Raw genomic sequence first — 22,790 nt, forward strand, 5'->3', positions numbered from 1 at the left:
CCTGGGCTATTATAATAAGCCTGCTGATCAACTCACTTGTCACAAATTTCTACCCTCTCCAATTCATCCTATTTTCAGCTGTCAAACTAATATTACTAAAATGCAGGTCTGTTTCACACAAATAAAGTCAGATCTAAATAACTGGAAAAATATCAGCTGCTTATGGGTAGGCTGAGCTAATATAATAAAAATGACAATTCTTCCTAAATTAATATACTTATTCAGTGCCATACCAATCAAATTACCAAAAATTATTTTATAGAGTTAGAAAAAATAATAATAACATTCATCTGGAAGACTAAAAGGTCCAGAATATCAAGGGAACCAATGAAAAGAAATGCAAGGGAAGGTGACCTAGCTGTATCAGATCTTAAATTATATTATAAAGCAGCAATCACCAAAACCACTTGGTACTGGTTAAGAAATAGAATGGTGGATCAGTGGAATAGGTTAGGTATGCAAGACACAATAGTCAATGACTACAGTAATGTACTATTTGATAAATCCCCAAACCCCAGCTTCTGGTATAAGAACTCACTATTTAACAAAAACTGTGGGGAAAACTGGAAAATAGTATGGCAGAAACTAGACATAGACCAATATCTTACACCTTATACCAAGATTAAGTCAAAATGGGTACAAGATTTAGATATAAAGACTGATACCATAAGCAAACTAGGAGAGCAAAGAATAGTTTACCTATCTGATCTATGGAAAAGGGAAGAATTTATAACCAAACAAGGGATAGAGAACATTATGAAATGAAAAATGGATGACTTTGATTACATTAAATTAAAAAGTTTTTGCACAAACAAAGCTAATGCAACCAAGATTAGAAGGGAAGTAGAAAGCTGGGAAACAATTTTTACAGCCAATGTTTCTGATAAAGTCCTTATTTCTCAACTATATAGAGAATTGAGTCAAATTTATAAGAATACAAGTTATTCCCCAATTGATAAATGGTTAAAGGATATGAATAGGCAGTTTTCAGAGGAAGAAATTAAAGTTATCTACAGTCATATGAAAAAATGCTCTAAATCATTATTGATTAGAGAAATGCAAATCAAAACAACTCTGGGGTACCACATCACACCTATCAGATTGGCTAACATGACAAAATAGGAAAATGATAAATATTGGAGAAGATGTGGGAAAATTGGAACACTAATACATTGTTGGTGGAGTTGTGAACTTATCCAACCATTCTGGAGAGCAATTTGGAACTATGCTCAAAAGGCTATAAAACTGTGCATAGCCTTTGACCCAGCAATACCATTTCCAGGTCCCAAAGAGATCATAAAAATGGGGAAAGGACACACATGCACAAAAATATTTATAGGAGCTCTTTTTGTGGTGGCAAAGAGTTGGAGATTGAGGGGATGCCCATCAATTGGAGAATGGCTGAATAAGTTGTGGTATATGAATGTAATGGAATATTATTGTGCTATAAGAAATAATGAGCAGGTAGACTTCAGAAAAACCTGGAAAGACTTACATGAACTGATACAGAGTGAAATGAGCAGAACCAGGAGAACATTGTACACAGTAACAGCCAACTTGTGTGATAGACTTGGCTCTTCTCAGCAATGCAAAGATCTAAGACAACTCCAAAAGACTCACTATGGAAAATGCTATCCACATCCAGAAAAAGAACTATGGAGTCTGAATCCAGATCAAAACATAATATTTGCTTTCCTTTACTTTTGTTGTTTTCTTTAATTTCTTCTCTCTTACGGTTCCTTTCATTAGTTCTAATTCTTCTATACATCATGACTAATGTGAAAATATGCTTAATATGAATGTATAAGTAGGGCCTATATCAGATTTCATGCTGTCTTGGGGACGGAGGGAAGGGGAGAAAATTTAAAACTTAAAATCTTATGGAAGTGAATGTTGAAAACTAAAAATAAATTAATTAATTATTTAAAAAATAAAATAAAATGCAAGTCTGATCATATCATCCCATATTCAATCATCTACAATTGTTCCCTGTTACCTCCAGAATCAAATATAAAATTTCCTGTTTGGTTTTCAGAACTCTACATAACCATTCTATCTTTCCTGCTTCTTCTACTTTACTCCACTCAATGTACTCTGTGATCCTGTGACAATGACCTCCTTGGTGTTTCTCATAAGCACATGATGTTCCATGTCCTCACTCTGAACATTTTTACTGTCTGTCCCCTGTGTCTAGAACATTCTCCATCCTCATTTCTACTTCCTAGAGCTTCTGGCTTCCTTCAAGTCTCAGCTAAAGTTGAACCTTCTGCAAAAAGCCTTTCCCAATCCTTAGTCTTAGTGCCTTCCCTCTGATATTACTATATGTATCTGTATCTGTATCTGTATCTGTATATATATATATATGGGTGTAAAATACGGTTTATATATATATATGCATATATATATATATACACATATACTTACCTAATTTGTACATAATTTTTTGCATGTTTGCCTCTCCCACTAGACTGTGACTATTTTTGCATTTCTTTGTATCCTCAGTGCTTAGCACAGTGTCTGGAACATAGTAGGTATTTAAAAAATCCTAGTTGACCAGCTTGAAAAGCACACAACTAATAAGAATTGAAAAACATGCCATAAGAATGCTATGATCTAAGAATAATTTTAAGATTAATTAGGGAGAATGGAGGTTTGTACTTACTTTAGTTGGCACTTTAACTTCTTCAGAAATGAATACCTCCTCAACTTGGATTGCATCTTTTGGAAAATATCCAAAATCCTTTCCTTTCTATAAAATGAAGAAAAATAATTTTTTAATTTTTTTTTTAATTTTTTAAAAAATTTCCCTTAAAGCAATGAAGATTATTGTCCCTTATTTTCTCCCATGCCCACAATTTTTAAATAATTGTTTTTTGGGGGGGGCAGCTAAGTGGCACAGTGGATAAATCTCTGGCCTTGAAGTGAGGAGGACCTGAGTTCAAACCCAGCCTCAGACACATGACACTTACTAGCTGTGTGACCCTAGGCAAGTCACTTAACCCTATTGCGTAGCCAAAAAAAAAAAAAGAATTTTTTTTTACCCACAGAGTTTTAATCCTATCAAATTGTTTCCAAAATGGATTGGCCTCAATATCCCTGAGAAAAAGTCAAACCAGACAGATAGATAGATACACACATATATACATATGCACACATATATATAAGCAATTCACACTTATAAGCTACTGAGAAGTTCACATACCAACTCAAAAACACAGTGTTCAAGTTGTCAAAAAAAAAATTCTGTATTCTGTATTATAAGCAGAAGCCTACCAGAAACAATTGCTATTAATTTATAACCAATCTAAATCTAAGCCCTATCCTACTTATAAAAACATCCAAACTGAGTTTCCTCATGCCCTCAGACATTTGTCTAACAGATAATTTTGAGGTCTCCATTTATAGGATTCTTAAACAAAGTATATTTCACAACCAAAATTTAGCAAAGGTACAGTTCAGTTAGGTAATAGTTCAGTTTAACAGCTGGCTTTTTCTAACAGAACAATAGTATTTAATTTTCAGCTCACACCTGGAGAATCATTTTCCTAAAACATTTAATCTCTCTTTGACCACTTCCTTCAAGGCTGCTCCTTTTCAGCAGATCAAAGGTGAACCCAAGAGATCTTTTACTCTGATCATTACCCTAATCTGGTCAAAGAATAGAGAAAGAATCTACTCCTGTTAGGTCAATCAGTTAAGAGCCCCTTGCCGTGGTCTGGTCACAGCCCTATATGCTTCAAGGGAACAGTCATTCCTGGGCTAATCAGAGAGAGGGGAGCAGTTAGTTAATAGAGAATTGTTAGTTAAAGAAAGACTGATAAAGTTTCTCTTTCAGACTAAAATAATTTTTAAAATGCTTTCTTAATATTTCTAAAGAAGACAATGAGAAGGAAGATAGAGGACAGTTTGTTGCTTGTACAATGTGAATGAGAAAATATCCAGATGTTAAACTGTCTTTGTTTAAAATATAGAAGTCTGAAGAGATAGGCAATTTGTATTAAATTGTATTCCCTTCCGTGCCATCCCTCATTCCTACCACAATGTGCTCTATGCACAACAAAGGCAAATTCATAAATACAGGGTTGCCACAGCAGTCACCTGGCTTAGATATAGCACAGATGTGAATGTGACACTCCCAGAATTCAGGGTGTAAATAACAGGTAATCTGAGCAAAGGATGAGACAGGAGAGCCATATCTGAGAGAACTAGTCTATGTCCTTGATCCATCCCAAACTAAGGAAAAGAGGACCAGTCTGCACAAGTTTGTGCAGGGATCTGACTCCTCCCAGGTTAGTTCAAATGAAACTTTCTGGGAGACTGGGATCCCTCTCAGCTTCTTTCACACAGTTGCCTTAGTCTATTTCCTGCCCCAAGATTAAAAGAACCTACTGCATTTTGGTCCTCTGACACCAGCAATGGTACCAGCTACAGTTACTTTAATTCCAGTGAAGTGACAGCATGTGGTATTGTGCCTAAATTAAGCTATCAGTAGATCATTTTACTTAGGTTCTTATACTTTCTAATAAATTTGGCACCTTTAGCACATGATAAGTCTAAAAACACTATTCTTTTCCCCTTGGCTCTTCAGGCAGGCCCAGATCTGCCCTTTTGCGACCCCATTTGGGGTTTTCTTGGCAAAGATACTAGAGTGACTTGCCATTTCCTTCTCCTGCTCATTTTGCAGACGAGGAAACTAGATAAACAGGCTTAAGTGACTTGCCCAGGGTCACACTGCTAGTAAGTATCTTAGGCCAGATTTGAACTCAGGAAGATGAATCTTCCTGACTCCATGCCCTGGCACTATCCACTGTACCACTAAGCTGCAATATTAGCTCCAAATAGTACATGAGCTCAATATAAAAAGGATCATAGAATTATAAATCTAGCACTGAAAAGGGATCTTAGAGTTCATCTAAGAGAAGCCAGATAGTACAGTAGATAAAGAACTGGGCTTGGAGTTAGGAAGACCTGAGTTCAAATTCTGACTCCCTTACTAGCTGTATGATCCTGGTTAAATCACTTAACCTGTGTCTGCCTCAATTTCCTCATCTGCAAAATGGAGATAATAAATAGCAACTACTTCCAAGGGTTGTGAGGGATATCCCTTGTTGTGAGGGATAAGTGAGGATAATATTTGTTAAAGTTCTTTGTAAACTTTAAAGTTATATACAAGTGCAAAGTATTGTTATTATTAGCCAAACTACTTTATTTTAAATGTAACACAAGATAGTTCTATGGAACAACAGGATTCTGTCTAGTCTTTCCCAAATCCCTCCATCCCTTCAAGTAAAAGGGAGGGGGGCAGGAGTAGGAAGCAGAGCCTCTGGGACCAGTGTTCACACCATCAGCAATCCAACCTCTTTGGGCTCACAGAACCTCTGATGAGCTCTGACTTCAAGGTTAAAGATTCTGCTTGAGAGAGTGATCAGGTCATCACAAAACTAAATTGTTAACTCGATAGCCCAAAGGGAGATGTTTTAACAGGACCCTAGTATAGGTAATCTATGAAATACAAAACAAAAAACCTTTAGGGGCAACCCCCCTGTATATACCAGGATCTCAAGTAACAACTTGCCTGAAAAACAGAAAGGAACAGATTATTTTATAAAACAGTCAGACTTACAAATGACCATCACAGGGATATAGAACAATCAGACACTCTGCTCAGTTAGGACTCTGCTCAATTCAGTGATCAGTCATGAGTGAAGAAGGCTTTAGGTGAAGAATGAATCTACCTCTCAGTAGAAACGAGGCACACTAGATATTTGGAATGAAAGTTGCTGCCTACGTGCCGATTTGTTTTGACTGACTTTACTTAGAAGGAAGAGGCTAGAATTAGTAGGAAATGTTAGTGATTTTTTTTTTTAATCGTCATATATCTTTTTTTTTTTTTGAGAGACAGTGCAAATTCTGAAGGAGATGGAATCAAGACGAGAACAGCAGCCAAAACTTTCTGGTGTGTAAATCAGATGTTCAAGCTAAGCAAAATGGTATATACAGTCCTTGAGATAAAGAAGCAGAGTTTCAGTTTTAAACAGTGGCCATGGTGCTAACACTACACATATTGAGTGAGGAAAGGACATATAATTAGCTATTCTGTCATACTTATATAACTTGGTGATAAGATTATTAGTCAATATTTTTGGACCAAGAGACAATGATACAGAGTTACATATACCTGTTTTCCTCTGAAGGCATTAATCATTAATTTATTCATGTTAATGACTCAGGAAAGCAGTCCAAAGCAATGAGGCTTTTGTGAACTTCAATCTACCTGGACTTTGGGCCTAATAGAAGTTGTTTATCCTATGAAAAATACTCTTCTCTATTTCCTAGGCAATGATTCTTTCACTAGAAATCTTCTATAGTAACAAATGCATTCTCTTTTGACAGAAAGTACACCTTTGAATCTAATGTATAGTTCCATTCTTTCCCACAAGTGCCCAATTTTGTTCAGATTTTCAGATGTGTTTGAAGGCTTTGTTAATATCTACAAAGTGCTTTCATAACTTTAGATGAAAGCTCTTTTAGAAGTGCAAAACATATTTTACTTATCTTAATCATATCCCATCCTAGATATCCAAACATTGGTTTTGAATTCAGTGTTGAACAAGATACTTACACTTCCTGCCCACAAATCTTCTCTTTCTCCTGAAAGTTTGGCATAAACAGATATCTCTTCTCCCGTTTTGAAGTTCAAGTACTGGCAGTCAGGTCCTCTGTAATCTCTTAGGGCTACTGCTCTGCTTATTAAAGCTATATAAACATTTAAAGAAAATAAATATTTTAAAAACTAATATTTCAAAATGTTCTACCTCTAGTCTCTTCTCCCTCCAAGCCATCCTTCATATCACTTGACAGATTAATTTTCTTCTTTCCTCCATTTTTCTTTTTTTGGAATCAATTGGGGTTAAGTGACTTGCCCAGGGTCACACAGCTAGTAAGTATCTGAGGCCAGATTTGAACTGAGGTCCATCAGGATTCCAGGGCAGGTGCTCTATCTACTACGCTATGTAGCTGCCCCCAGATTAATTTTCAAAACACCAATTTCATCAAATTATTTCCCTATTTAAAAATCTCCAATGGTTCCCTACTTCATGTCCAACTTTTTCTCTCACTACTATCCAACAATCTTTTTACTGTCCTCTGATCACATTATGTTCATTGATGGTTAGTATAATCCTGGGCTGTTCTCCCTGCCTGTGCCAAGACTTCAGAAGACAGATGATAAAGCATATTATTCATCTTCTGATAGAAAGTTGGTTGGTGGACCCAAGGTATAGGATAAGGATGTGGATATGGTGATTGTGATGATTTGTTTTGCTTGAGAATGCTTAGTTTTTACAAAGATTGTGTTTTCCTAATTTTTATTTGTGGGGAAAGGGGTTTGGGAAGGAGGATAGAGTTGCAAAAAAAAGAGAGAGAGAGAAGAAATAAGAGATCATTGAAACATCTTAAAAAATATTCAAGGGGTGCTAGGTGGAGCAGTGGATAGAGTACTGGCCCTGGAGTCAAAGAAGACTTGAGTTCAAATTTGACCTCTGACACTTGACACTTCCTAGCTGTGTGACCTTGGGCAAGTCACTTAACCCCATTGCCTACAAAAAAAAAAAGAAAAGAAAAAATATTCAGACAAAATATAAGAAAGTTCAGAGGGAAACAAACAAAACAGCTTTGAAAGTAACATGCTCAATTTATCATATGATTGTTAAAAAGCATTCTGTACAAAAATTTGTAATTTCAGTTACAATTTATTTTTTGTGCTTTACTTTTCATGTGCAAGTTTCCGTTTTTTGGTGTTTGATAAATTAAGAATAAAAAAAAAAGTTAAGAAAGTAGAGTTTGTATAATGGAAAGACCTCTGGATTTGGGGCCAAAGAGATGGAGTTAAAATCCCAGTTCTATTTACTATACGTGTGTCCTATATGCTTAACCTATATACTTCTCACTTAACCTATATGCATCTCAAGTTCCACATCTGTAAAATGAGACTATGGACCCTTCTAGCTCAAAATCTGAACATCATGGTTTTATGGAAATATTTAGAGTCAGAAGAATCCATTTAGAAAATCCCAGCTGTATGAAGTAGAGAAAATTTCTCCTTTTATGTGAAATTTCCTCACTCTTGAAATGAAGGGGTTTAACTAGATGAATTTAAAAATTTTTTCCAATAATTTTGACAAATCCTATTAAAAGTCCTTTGAGGTACAGCTAAGTCCTTGCTCAACTACTATACTACAAAAAAATCTTTCTCCATTTCTATGGTTTTAATGGGGCATTGTTCACATTGTAGTATCAATTATTTCATATGTATTAGGTCTTGCCCCCTAATCTATATAAGCAACTTCGAGGGCAAGAAATATGTTTTAAATTTCTCTCCTATTCCCTTCAGCCCACAAGATAACCTCCAAAAAATTTATTGAATGAGTAATTTACCAAATGTCTAAGATTAATCCCTTCAACACAAACATAATGTATGGCATGTGTATATATACAGTAATCATTGAAATGCATATATTAAAATCATTGAAATGATTTCACACTTACAGTAGTGTTGTTCCCTAGTGAAAAATTGATTTAAAAAGAACACTAATTAAATTTAAATATCACATAAAATTACACAAATTGGAATGTCTTCTTTATTGTTGGTCTAAACCAGAGGTTTCAAACACAAGGCCCATGGGCAACACCCAAGTGCGGCCCAAACCAGATTAAAATGGAATTGGGAAATATTTAACAAAATAAATAAAAATTCAATAGAATGTAGATAGTGTTAACATGTGATTTTCTAAGTCAATATGCAGCCAAAGGATCCTTACATATGGTTTAGTGGTTGCATTTCTATTTAAATTTGACATTACTGTCTAAATTATGACACCATAGACATGAAAATGTGAGAAAAAAAGAAATTTGAGACAGGAGATTAATTACAGATGAGCAAATGACTGATAAATCTTGTTCCTCATTTTAGCTTACTCTTTAGAAGGAGGATTAATAAAAGTACTTTTTCAAAAGTTTAGAAATAAAGGTTACATATCAGACAGACAATAATTACTTATATGAAGCCATTCTAATCAATTAGGCTACAATTATATCACATAATGGTAGGAGACCTGGGTTCAAGAGAATAACTCAAATTATGTTGATCATGGGCAGTTATTTAACCACTCAGAATATCAGGTCCCAGGTCTGTAAAATGGGACCATACCTCAAAGAGTTGTTGTGAGCATGAAATGGTAAATGTAAATAGAGTAGCTTGCAAATTATAGAGCCCTACATCGTCAACTTAAAGGCAGATGTAATAACCAAAATTTTTTTTGTAATAGATTTAGAAAGAAAATCTAACTTGCATTGCTCATATACATAAACAAAATCATGAGAGAAGCCTTTGGTATCAGTTAAAGGTTTGCATAAGGAATACATGAAAAATTAATAATGAACCTCTGAGGGTAATGGATGCTAAAATTTATGCATACATACATACATACATACATACATACATACATACACACACACAATAGTATAAGTCATGGTGGCTCAAATATATTTTTTAAATTGTTGGAGAAGTAATGAGACCCAGAACATGGTTGAAAATTAAAATAAAGCTTTTGTTGTATAAATCAGTAAGAGCACAGACACAAAGTAGTTTAATGTCTTTATGTACTCCAATAAAGTGGTGAATAAGTGGCAAAATAAAATGGTAAATAATCAAGTACTTTTTAAAATGCTAACAAATTTGATTGTAATGATTGGAAAGACCTCTATATCATCTGAATTTATACCAGACTTTGACTCTTTGAACATTTCTATGAGGTAGTGCCACAGAATACTTCCCTTCTAATATTTTTCACAGACAATCTACAAAGTTAACCTTTATAACTTCATCTTTTCCCCAATGGTATATTAATATTTATACCAAATGTTTTAATTTTAATATTTATGCTATGTATTTATGTTGCTATTTGCAATCATTTCAGAGCTAAGATGTAAAGGGAAAAAAAATCAAACTTACTTTCACATTCCAAATCTCCGCACTTTTTAAACTCTGCCAGCAGTTTTGTACTCTCCAAGCTCTTTATCAAGGAAATGACTAGAAGGAAAATTCTGTGAACTCCAAACTGTTCCATGACAAAACAGAAAGTGGTAATTCAAAAAACATTCAAAATTTATTATTCTCATGAAAATACTACCTCCTAAACAAGAGATGCATTTTTCACTTGCTATAACAAAAAGTTTTTAAAAAAAAACCTTTGGTGAATTTATTTCCTTCTGTTTGCCAGCTTAGCTCACTTGATAAATGCGCTCTTTCTCAATCTGCATTGACAGCTATTAGATAACACACCAGTATTTAATTATTAACAGATTTGTTTACTTTGACTGCTATTTTTTATAAAGGCAGCCCATATAAATCTGTTTCATTTAAAGCTACATTGCTTTCAGCATGGATTTCTTTGAATGAATAGCAACAAAATCTCTTCCTGTTAGTCTTCAGAAAAGTCAATCAATGAGCATTAATTGATTACTTACATGAGTATAATGCTGCTGTTAGTTGTACGTTGGATATACAGAGTCAGTAACAACTCGTCTAAAGAAAATGATCCATTTTTCTGACTATCACAGGAAAAGCTGTTAAAAAAATTATAAGAAGTAATTTTTAATTATATTGGAAGGTATATTATTCCTACTTAATCTAAACAAAAAAAATCAACTCAATTAGACTTTAATTTCATGCTACAGTGGCTAAAACGTGGCAAGAAAAAAAAGTTGGAAAAACATTAAATCTGTGGAACTAAATAGAGGTAAAGTGTCATGTTTCAATATCTGGGAAATGCTTTAAAAGGCCCTCTTTTCTTGCAAGATTTCAATACATTTGCTCAGGTTCTCACATATGAAATCAAAGTTTGAGGGATATCTCCGTTAGTGTCTGAGAGAAGTAGCTCATAAAGCCACAGTCCCCTCTAGTGTCTAAAACAGAACAAAACGACAACCACCACAAAAATGACAACTATAATATTACAAAAACTAGGCAAGTTTTGTTTTGGGGTAAAAAGCTAGCGTGCTGAAGTTATCCTATTACATGTACAACCCTCAAAGGACCAATCCCTGACAAAGAGAAGTAACCCCAAACACCACCTCCAAGCCTATCCACCCCCTGCTAAGGAAGGGGCCTACAGGCTGTCAGAAGTTTTTCAGAGTCTGCAGTAAACAAAAGAAGGGGTGTGTCTTAAACAGGCAAGCTACTTTTCTCCCCAGAATGAAAAAGTAAACAACTTGGTTGTGAATTCTAGGGAATTGTAGTCCTGGAAAGAAAAAATTATGTTTCCAAGCTTGGGAAAGTCTAATATAGGCTCTGAGCTAGGGCTAGCAGTGCTTTTTGACTAATCTGAAACAGAAAGAAGAGAGGCATGGAAATCAGAGAGGAAAATTAGCCACTTTGCATTGTAGCTCTGAGCTAGGGCTAGCAGTGCTTTTTGACTCATCTGAAACAGAAAGAAGAGAGGCATGGAAATCAAAGAGGAAAATTAGCCACTTTGCATTAGTAGCAGCTCCAGGGGAAACAACTGTTGGTAGCTAAATTGCAGAGTGGATTTTGATTGCTGGACTTGAAGTTAGGAAGACCTGAGTTCAAATTCAGCCTCAGATACTAGCTGAATGATTCTAAGTAAATCACTAAACCTCTCTCAGTCTCATTTTCTCCCTCTGTAAAAAGGGTTAAAAATAGCATCTACCTCATAGTGTTGGGAAGATCAAGTGAATAATATATGTAAGGCACTTTGCAAACCTTAAAACTCTATATAAATGCTAGCTATTACTATTACATACCAGGGAGCTAAAAGGTGTAGTGGCTGGGCCTGGAGTCAGAACAGACTTGAGTTCAAATAGTTGTGTGACCCTGAGCAAGCCACTTAATCTGTTTTTCTCAACTATAAAATGAGGATAATAATACCACCTACCTCTCAGGGTTGTTTAGAGAATCAAATGAGATAATATTTGTGAAGTACTTAATACAGTACCTGGCACATAGTAGGTGCTTAACAAATATTTATTGGTTGATTGTTCTTTAAGTGTAAATATAACTCCTGATTTAATTTGTGTCTTTGAAGACATCTTGCCCTTTACATAAAACTATTATCAATCATAACTGTTTTGTGACACATAACACATAATACAACATTATGTGACACATAACATAAGAAGGGGGAAAGAGAGTAAAATGGAGGAAGCCAGTGTCTAGTTTGGCATATATGGGGGGTGGGGGGGTGGTGAAGTCAAGGGATTAAAACCCTGTCCAGATAGCCAGGATTTAATCTTGGATTGGTTGACTGAAAGAGAATCTTATGGTTTTGGTTATTAATCATTTTAAGTGTCTAAATGGCAGAAAAAGACTATCCAAGTCATTTCAGGCCTGGTGTGTAGATTAGAACTAGTGTGTCTCTGGGGAAAATTCCAGCTATCCAAAATAGAATGGAATAACAGTATGGACTAATTAAGGATACCCCACTGGAAGGGAAAGGCTGAATCTTGTCTCACAGTGAAACCAACTGGTTCTAAGTGTGAGCTAGTCTGGAATAAATTTTTTCCCACTTGGGATTTTAGATAATAATAATGATGGCTAATATTTATATAATGCTTTAAGGTTTGTAAAGCACTTTACAAATTGTTGACCAGTGAAAATCAGTTTGGCTAGTATGGTCAAATACCCCTAGAATGCAAGTATGCAAAAGCTAATAAACCCAGAACCTGGGCATTATTGCAAAGTACCACTGCATCCTTATTGCATATCCTTGTTAGAGAAAAGTAAACCTTCTTTGGTTAACTGTTCAATGATTGTGAGTGTCTCATTTTGTCACAATATCTAACATGAACTGAAGATGCTAGCATTGTCTACCCCTAACAATAACCAAACAAGGGATAAAGAGGATCACAAAAGACAAAATGGACAATTTTAATTAAAATACTAAAAAATGTTGCACAAGCAAAACTAACATAGTTAAAATTAGAAGGGAAATAGATTAACTTGGGAAAAAAATTTGTGCAGCAAGTTTCTCTGATTATATCCAAGACATATAAGGATGATTCAAATTGATAAGACTAAGAGCTCTGCCCCAATAGATAAATGATCAAAGGATATAGGCAGTTTTTAAAGGAAGAAATCCAAGCTATCCCAAATCAATAATAATTAGAGAAATGTAAATTAAAGCAATTCTGAGCTTCCATCCCATTCCCATCAGATTGGCAAAGGTGACAAGAGAGGAAATAAACACATGTTGGAAAGGCTTTGGGGAAAAAAAGCAAAATAATGCATTGTTGGTGAAGTTGTCTAGCCATTCTGGAAAGCAATTTGGAATTATGCCCCAAAAGTCACTGACCTATTCATGCTCTTTGATTTAGCAATACCATTGCTAGGTCTACATCCCAAAAATATCAAAGAAAGAGGAAAAAGACCCATATTTACAAAAAATATTTATTTTAGCTCTTTTCATAGCTGCTCCAAACTGGTCATTGAGGTCCACCATTGAGGAATGGACAAATTATGGTACGTGAATTTAATGGAATGTTATTGTGCTGTTAGAAATGACAAAATGTACAGTTTTAGAGGAAAGTAGAAGACTACTATAAACAGAAGTAAAGTGAACAGAACTAGGACAGTTTACATAATAAAGGCATTATAAAGAAAAAGAACTTTAAATGACTTCAGAATTCTGATCATTGCAATGATAAACCAACATGCCAGAGGACTACAGATGAAGCACACTTCTACCAGAGAGGTAATGGACTTAAAATGCTGAATGAGACATATTTTTGAAACATGACCAGTGTGGGAATTTGTTTTGCTGCACTATGCATATTTATGTGAGGGTTTTATTTTTATTGTTCCTGAGGGAAGATAGGGGAATGGGAGAGATATATAATAAATATGTAAAATAAATAAACAAACCAAAGTAAAATGCAAAACAATTTATTTACAGACATTACTCAATGAAATTCTGAAACTTGAGGTGGTCATTCATTTTTAACTGACAATGTTTTGATTTAGTGATAAAACATTAGATAAAAATAGCTCCCTTATGTGTATGAGTGTATATGTGTATATTTATAGATATCTACATCTATATCTACATCTATTTATCTATATCTCCATGCTTAATTGTAACCTTCTTTAGGGTGGTGGGGGTGGGGAGAGGAAAAATAAAGTGAAAGTGCACAACAGAGAACAAAAGGAAACCAACAAGGAAGCAAAGAAAAACTGGGCAGCTTTGAAAACAATGTATAGTATTTATTATATAGATTTTCTCGAAATGGAAACTTACTGTTTTATGTGGAATCCTCTCTTATGGTCTACTGTGTACATGGCCATTTTTTTCCCTTTTTTTCATTTTGTATTTAAGTTTAAAATAAAAAAATTTACAAAAAAAAAGAGATGACAATAGCTCCCTCTAACCCCAACATCCCAGGGTTGGGGGAAAAATAATTATCTTATCTTGTATTTCACACACACACACACAAAACTGAGGTTATTTTCTCTATCAATCATTCAATCAACAAACATTTATTAAACACCTTCTACGTTCCAGGCATTATGCTGAACACTCCGCCCTTAAGGAGCTTCCAATCTAATGGGAGGAAGACATGATGTACACAAATGTATACAAAGCAAGCCATATAAAGGATAAATAGGAAATAACAGAAAGAAGGTACCAGAATTTTTTTGAATTTTTAAAATTTTTATTTTCAGTTCCAAGTTCTCTCCCTCTTTCCACCCTTCCCCCACCCATTGAAAAGGCAAGAAATATAATACCCATCATACATATGAAATCATGCAAAACATATTTCCACATTAGCAATGTTGCAGAAAAAAAGCAAGAAAAATAAAGAAAGAGAAAAATAATATGCTTCAGTCTGTACTGACAGTCCATTGGTTCTCTAGCTGGAGATGGGTGCCACTGGACCCAGATAGCTCTGGAGGAGAGAGTGAGGCTGGTGAACTTGCACAGCCCTGCCTCACTTAAATCCAATTCACTTGCAAGTCATGGCATCTTCTTCCTGATGTCATGGTTCTCTTTGAGAATGAAGGACAAACAACAAACTGTGAGTAGTCTGAGCTACATCCCTGGGGACCCAACTAGCCAGTTCCAGTTGGGCAACTCAGCTCCTCCCTCCCTCCTTCCTTCCTTCCTTTTTTCCTCCCTCCTTTCCTTCCTTCTCCCCTTCCCTGAATGTAAATTTTGATGGCTAAAACCTAGTAAGATATCTTGGGGTTTACTGGCTAGATTTCTTTCTTAAACACCATGCCTTAAACCCAAATCACTCTGGCCATCAGTGATTGGCCAATACTGGGTCCCAGCCCAAGCACTACTTAGTGGTCATTGTTTGGGCCCAGATAACTCACAGTGAATGTAAATTGTAAATGTTTCAGTTTTGGCCAGAAACCTAGAGGGTCTTCCCCTCCCAGATTGTTTTTTTTTTATTAGGTAAAAAGGGGCCATTCCTCAGTTCATTGCTTAACTAGCCTTAATCACCGAATGGGCATTGCCTCAAAGTGAGAACTCAGACCTTGACATAAAAAGGCCAAGGTCTCCCACTGCATCCAGGGCCATCTCCAGTCATCCTGATCTATATCTTGCCACTGGACCCAGATGGCTCTAGAAGACAAACCCTGCACAGCCCTCCTTCACTTAAATCCCATTCACTTGAAAGTCATGGCATCATCTTCCTGATGTCATGGTCCTCTTCAAGAATGAAGGACAAACAACAGCTGGGGGTGGACAGTATTTTTCATCATGAGTCCTATGGAATTGTTGTGGATCAGTATATTGATCAGAGTTACTTAGTCTTTCATAGATATCATGACAATACTACTGCTTCTGTGTGCATTGTTCTACTTGCTTCACTTTGCAATAGTTCATAGAATTCCTTTCAAGGTTTTTCTGAAACTATCCATTTCTCCATAGAAAAGACACTAGAATTAAGAGGGGTTGGGAAAAGTTTCCTGTAAAAGATAGGATTTTAGTTGGGACTTAAAGGAAGCCAGGGAAGACAGTAGGTGGAGTTGAGGAGGGAAAGCATTCCAGGCATGGATAGGGGGCAGCCAGAGAAAGAAATGGAGTGTGGCACAACAGCCAGGAGGCCCTTGTTGCTGGATTAAGGAATAAAGTATAAGAAGACTGGTAGGAGAGGGCTAAATTAGGAAAGGTTTTGAATGATAGATTATTTTGCGTTTGCCACTGGAGGCAATAAGAGATCACTGAAGTTTGAGTAGAGGAGTGACATGGCTGAATCTGTGCTTTAGGAAAATTACTTTGGTGGCTAACTGGAGAATGGATTGAAGTGGGGAGAGACTTTTGATAGAATTTTTTCCCCAATTATATGTAAAGACAATTTTTAGCGTTCATTTTTACAAAATTTTGAGCTCCAAATTTTTCTCCTTCCCTCCTTCCCCTCCCCTCTTCCTAAAACAGTAAGCAATTTGATATAGGTTATTTATGTACAATCATGTAAAACATTTCCATAGTCAAGGAAAAAGAAGTGGGGAGAGACTTAAGGCAGGCAGACCAACCAACTGAAATAGTCTAAGTATGAGGTAATGGGGGCTTGCACTATAATGGTGAAAGTGTTAGTTAGAGAAGAGAAAGGGCCAACATAGGAGAGATGTTACAGAAGTGGAATAGGTAGGCCTTGGCAACAGCTTGGATATGGGGGATGATAGATTGGGAGCCCAAGGGACTAGGAGAATGCTATATAGTAATACAGTAATAGAGGAGGTAGGAAAGGTGGTGGGTTTAGGGGGAAAGAGAACAACTTCTGTTTTGGCCATATTAAGTTTAATATATCTACTGGACATCCAGTTTGAGATGTCTGAAAGCAGCTGGAGATGCAAGATTGGAAGTCAGCAGAGGTGTTGGGGCAGGAAAGGCAGATTTGAGAATCATCAGCACAGAGAAGGTATTTAAACCTATCTATGGTCGCAGATGAGATCACCAGGTGAAGTAGTGTAGTGAGAGAAAAGAAGAGGGCCCAGGACAGACCCTGAGGAACAGGGTTGTGTTCTGGATGGTGTGTGACCTGGATGAGGATCCAACAAAGGAGACTGAGGAGTGGTCAGATAGGAAGGAGAAGGACCAGGACAGAGTGATATCCTGAAAACGTAGAAAAAAAGAGAACACCATGGAAGAAAGCACTATCAACTGTCAAAGGCTGCAGAGAAGTTGAGGAGAATGAGGCTTGAGAAGAGGACATTGTATCTGACAACTAAGAGATCACTGGTGACTTTGCAGAGAGCAGTTTTGGTGGAATGATAAGGTCAGAAGCCAGGTTGTAACAGGGGTGGGGAACCTGCAGCCTAGGTCCTCAGATGTGGCTTTTTGACTGAGTCCAAGAACAAATCCTTTTAAAATTAAGGGGATTTGTACTGTGAAGTTTGAATTCAGTCAAAGGGCCACACCTGACGACCTAGAGGGCTACATGTAGCCTGGAGGCTGCATGTTTCCCAACTCTGAAGCAAGAGTAAGAGAACTGAAAGTGAAGTAGATGGTCTTTTCAAGGAGTTTATCTACAAAGGGCAGAAGAGATGCAAGATGATCTTTAGTGTGGTTGGAAGTATCTGGTGTTATCTGGAAGTATCTCATTTTTAGGTAGTAGGGAATGAGCTAGTAGACAGGGAGACTTAGAGGAATGGTAGCTAGGGAAAAATATTTTGTTTGGGGAAGTCACAGGGATAATGAAGTGGAACCGTAAGCGAGTCAGCTCACATGCCCTTTCAAGAAGCAATTTATTTCTTTCCATTTCTCAGATACTAGAGATCCTCTCCATTCATACAGCAACCACCCTACTTCAAGCCCTCAACACCTGTTACCTTGATTACTGAAATGGCCTAATTGAATTCTCTGCTTCAAATCCCTCCACAAAGCTACGATTTTTGTGTAAAATATAAATCTGGTCATGTCACCAACACATGCACACACATTTAAAGCCCTTCACAATATTTTCAGTCTTGCACATAACTCCTTTCCACTCCTTCTAGCCGTACTGGTCTATTTCTTCACACAACACTCCATCCACAGTCTGAGCCTTTGCAATTGCTGTCTCCCCTGCTTGAAATGCTCTTCCTCCCATACTTCAACTCTCAGAATCTCTGACTCCCCTGAAGATTCAGCTCAAACTACACCTTTTTCAGGAAGCCTTTCCCAGTTCCTCCAGCTTTCCCCTTGGAAGTTATTTTTCCACCTACATTGTATCTTGTACATACCTATTTAACATATGTTGTCTACTCCATATAAGCTCCTTAAGAGCAGGGACTGTTTTTGCTTTTTATCTTGTATCTATTCTTAGCACTTAGCACAATGCTTTGCACATAGTTAAGTACTTAAAAATGTCTTTTGATTGATTGATTGATTTATAGAATAAAAGCTCTGAAGGCAAGGACTTTTTCATTTCCTTTTGTATTTGTAGCTTATCACAGTTCCCATATCCATTAGCATGGAGAAGAGGGGAAGAGGTAAGGAAAGGGATATGAAGCTGTGATTAATATGGCAGGGCTGGATGGCAAGAATGTTGGTGTGAATGGCTGGAAGCATGGTCTGGGACCAGCAAAATCTACTAATTCACCAACTAGGACAGCTAAACTCCAGGGAGAGAGTCCCAAAACTGAGAGATTAAGTACCTAAGGTCACACAGTACAATACAAAAAATTATTAAGTGACTACTATTTAGCACAGTGCTAAGCACTAGTAAGTGCTTAATAAATGTTTATTGATTGCCAGGCATTGTGCTCTGCACTGGGATACAAATGAGAAAAGGAGACAGTCTCTACCACCAAGGAACTTACAATCTAATAGGGGAAGACAACATACAAAAGGCTAATCCAAAGATTATAACTGATGGGAAATGAAGAGTTCCCTTGGTTTCAGAGTCCTTTTTATTTGTAGGATTTAGGAGGAATTTTTTCCTCTGCCCACCAAGCAGAGGAGCAGAAGCTTCTGAGGGTTCTAATAAGGTGTGAGTACCAAAGCTAAAGCTCTCTCCATGATAATGAGCTTACTGATGACGAGCTTTTCTGGAGTGAGAGAGGGGATAGGTTTGTGTTTGTCATGGTCATGATGGAGTAGAATTTTCCAAAGAAACAACTCATTAACTTGACAAATTTATTTGAGCCAACAAGCAGAGGCATGAAGACTCTTTCTAGAAAATGTGCATTTTAAATTTACCTTCAGGAGTTATACTATATTCTCCCATATTTTTTTAACTCAGTGGTGACTTTAATAGTGGAAATTGAAGAAAAAGCTTCCAAACAAGGAGAGCTATTCAGAAGTGGAATGGGTTGCTTAGGAGGTAGTGGTTCTCAAGCAATGATTAGATCAGGCATTTTATAGTTTCTTTGCCTAGAAAAGGTTGGACTGCCGAGGTCCCTTATACCTCTGATATTCTGTGAAATAGTGACTAAATAGTATTAGTAATATACTGTTGACTTGGTTTGAATTATGTGACCTCAAAGGCCTATGACAAATTGTGTTTCTTATAAAAATAGCTAGCATTTATATTGCACCTACTATGTGTCAGGCATTGTGTTAAGCACTTTACAAATATCTTCTCATTTGATCCTCATAAAAACCCTGGGAGTTAGGATGCCATTATCTCCATTTTATAGTTGAGGAAACAGGCTAGCAGAGGTAAGTGACTTATTTGCTCAAGGTTACAAAACCAGAAAACATCTAAGCCTGGCTTCCTAACTCCAGGTCCAGCATTCTCTCTACTGCACTGTGTGAGATTTTTTAATTGATTAATCTGCAAGAAAAATCACTGAGGCAGACCTCTGAGTCAATGACACTTTATGAAAGGGTGCATGGTCCCCTCTAATGGAGTGGACCTCAGATCTTCCTCATGATCTGAGATACCCCCTTCCCCAGGGGGGGCCTTATTTTCATAAGGTTTGATACCAAGTTGGATAGGGGCTACACAAAACACAGGACCGCCTTGGTTGATAAATCTTGTTTTGAGGACCAAAAATTATGTATCAGCCAAAAAAGTGGCATATCAGTGGTGGGGATTTGGGTTGGGCAAAGCATGGGGTATTTCCACTGACTAAGGTGATCATAGTCCTAAGATGATCACCTGCTCATGTTGGACAAGAGAGAGTGGTCCAGAGGTACAAAAATAAGTTGGGGGACTTTCCATGCAGTTGAGTCACCTCTACCATGCTGAATTTGGTCACCATAACAAGGAATAACAAGAGTGGAGGGCTTCTAGTTAGCTTCCTATGATTAAGCAAGTGAACTTACAATCAGCAGTTCATAGCTCTGTGGCCTAATATACAGAACTTATAATCACTATCCCTATGGAATCACATCAAACTGATTAATATTGATCAGAATAGAGGTCCAAATGAATCATTTCTCACATCTGCCTACAGCAGTTCTGACAAAAGAACATTGATAATCATTGTTTCCAACCAGCAGGCCATGGATCCCTAGACGGCTATGGAATTTCAAGGGTCCCCAAATCCATTATTACCCAGTGGTTGTCTTCTGTAGACAGAAGCAATGTCTAATATATGTGTATTACTTTTCAAATATATGTACAGATGCTCCTGTGATTAATAAAGTTGTTACTGAATTCATAGTACTGTCATCATGTATTTTCTCAGTTAATAGACACTACCAACAATTGACTTTTATATAGTACTTTTAAGGTTTGTTTAAGTGTCCTTCATACATAATCTCATATGATCCACAACCCTCTAAGGCAGGAGCTATTATTACCTTCATTTTATGAGGAAACAGACTGGAAGAGGCAAAGTAACTCACCCAGTGTCACTCAGCTACTGGTCTGTGATTATACTTGAACTCATATCATCCTGACTCCAATTCCTGTATTCTAGCCATCAAGCCATGCCACTTCTCTAATAGGATACTATCATATAGGGTTCTGCAAAATTTTTACAGTAAAATGGAGATCCTTAGAATTTAAAAAGTTGGGAACCAATAGGCTAGACTATGTTTGACTTTTATGTATCATTAAAAATTACAAACATAACAGAAGAATGGAATCTAGGGGCAACTAGGTGGCGCAGTGGATAGAACACCAGCCCTGAATTCAAACCTGGCCTCAGACCAAACACTTGTCACTTACCAGCTGTGTGACCCTGGGCAAGTCACTTAACCCCAACTGCCTTTAAAAAAAAAAAGAAAAAGAAAAGAGAAATGGAATCTATTTGCAGACGAACAGCATCTTACACTTAGCCTCCACTTAGCGAACAGAAAGAGCCAAGCAAAGAATTAACTGGTAATAGAATAATGTTATGGAATCCAATAGAGAAGAGTGCAACTAGGGAAGCTGTTTCAAATGCTCCAAAGGTTATTAAACTATTATATGCTAAGTGCTGGCGACACAAATACAAAGAATCAATTAACCTCTACTCTAAAGGAGTTAATATGAAAGGGAGACAAGTACAGATAGAAGTATATAAAGTGAATAAATATAAAGTAGCTAAATAAAAAGGAACCTGGGAGAGAGGGTATTAGCAGTTACAGGGAAATCAGGAAAGATTTCATGTAGGATTTGGCATTTGATCTGTATCCTGAAGGAACAGAGGAATTCTATGAAGTGAAGAAGTGCATTCTAGGCATGGTGGACTGACAATACCAAGGCACAAAGACAGGAATAGAGTATTGTGAGGAACAGAGAAAAGGCCTGCTTGACTGGATTCCAAAGTGTAAAAAAGGCCTGCTTGACTGGATTCCAAAGTGTATGAAGGGGAGTAATGTACAATGAGGCTGAAAATATGGGTTGGGAATACGTTGTGAGGATACTGAAAAGCAAATGTTTAAATTTTATGCTACAGGCCATTGGAAAACACTTTGAATGTTTCCTCATCTTTAAAATTAGGGTATTGGACTTGATGGCCTCCCTTCCTGCTATAAATGAGAAAATCTTTTTGGGAGGATGATAGAGGTTGGAGTGGTGAGACAGACACAAGTTAAACTGTTGCATGCGACATGATGAAAGACTGAACTAAAGTGGTAGCTTTATGAGTAGAGTCAGATGTGGTAGATATTTTGGAGGTAGATAAAAGATCTGGCAACTGATTAAGACGAGTTAAAGGTCACTAAATTTGATAATTTATTGGTGACTCAACAAGTTTTAGAATGGTAGGAGTAGAAGCCAGATGAAAGGGGGCAAAATTTGTATGTTATCTGCATAGTTTTAGATAGTCATAGCCTGGACTTGAAGCTTCCTAGACTGAAACATTGTGCCAGCTTGCACCTTCAAATACAGTTAGGTATAAAAGTTTGGCTGTTTATCCTAGTCTTTATCACACAATCAACTATATTTATTCCCCTAGTGATAGAGAATGTGTCAGGTAAGATATGCATGATGAGGACTTTCTCATAACAACTACATATAGGTGATACCTCTCAAAACCCAGTTAGGCTAATACTGTCAAAAAGTCCTACAGTATAGATTGTTATTCCCTACTTTGCAATGTAGCTTCTAATGCTGCTCTATTTGTCTGTAACTGACATGAAGTAGGTTTTGATCTGGCTACTCATTCATAATACGATTTAAAAATATCAACTCAAGATTTTATATACACATCTCATCTGATCCTTAGGTAACAGTTTTATGGACAAGGGAATTGAACCCCAGAAAGATTAATGGGCCAGGTCAGATTTATCAAAGTTCTAAATGAGAGTAGTCAAGTCCCTTAACCTTAAGTCTCAGTTCCCTCACCTATGAAATAGGATGCCTATCCTAAGGATCAGAGGTCACAATGGGAACTGGCTTCTAAAAAA

The 22,790-nt window shown here is 36.7% G+C and overlaps 1 protein-coding gene across 13 annotated transcripts in view; it reads right to left on the bottom strand.

Moving 5' to 3' along the window:
* The window catches only part of MIA2 (MIA SH3 domain ER export factor 2), a 123,559-nt gene extending 113,417 nt beyond the window's left edge, over positions 1-10,142 (bottom strand). For all 13 annotated transcript variants that reach the window (XM_027849246.1, XM_027849235.1, XM_027849244.1 and 10 more), the window contains exons 1-3: positions 10,013-10,142; positions 6,623-6,756; positions 2,663-2,749 (exon numbers count right to left, since the gene is read on the bottom strand). In XM_027849246.1, coding sequence (XP_027705047.1) covers positions 2,663-2,749; positions 6,623-6,756; positions 10,013-10,127 — 336 coding nt within the window. In that variant the 5' untranslated portion in view covers positions 10,128-10,142. The remainder of the gene's footprint in view (positions 1-2,662; positions 2,750-6,622; positions 6,757-10,012) is intronic.
* Positions 10,143-22,790: the final 12,648 nt, after the last annotated feature.

Source organism: Vombatus ursinus, unplaced genomic scaffold (assembly GCF_900497805.2).
Source record: "Vombatus ursinus unplaced genomic scaffold, bare-nosed wombat genome assembly UNPS02007284.1, whole genome shotgun sequence".
Taxonomy (NCBI): domain Eukaryota; kingdom Metazoa; phylum Chordata; class Mammalia; order Diprotodontia; family Vombatidae; genus Vombatus; species Vombatus ursinus.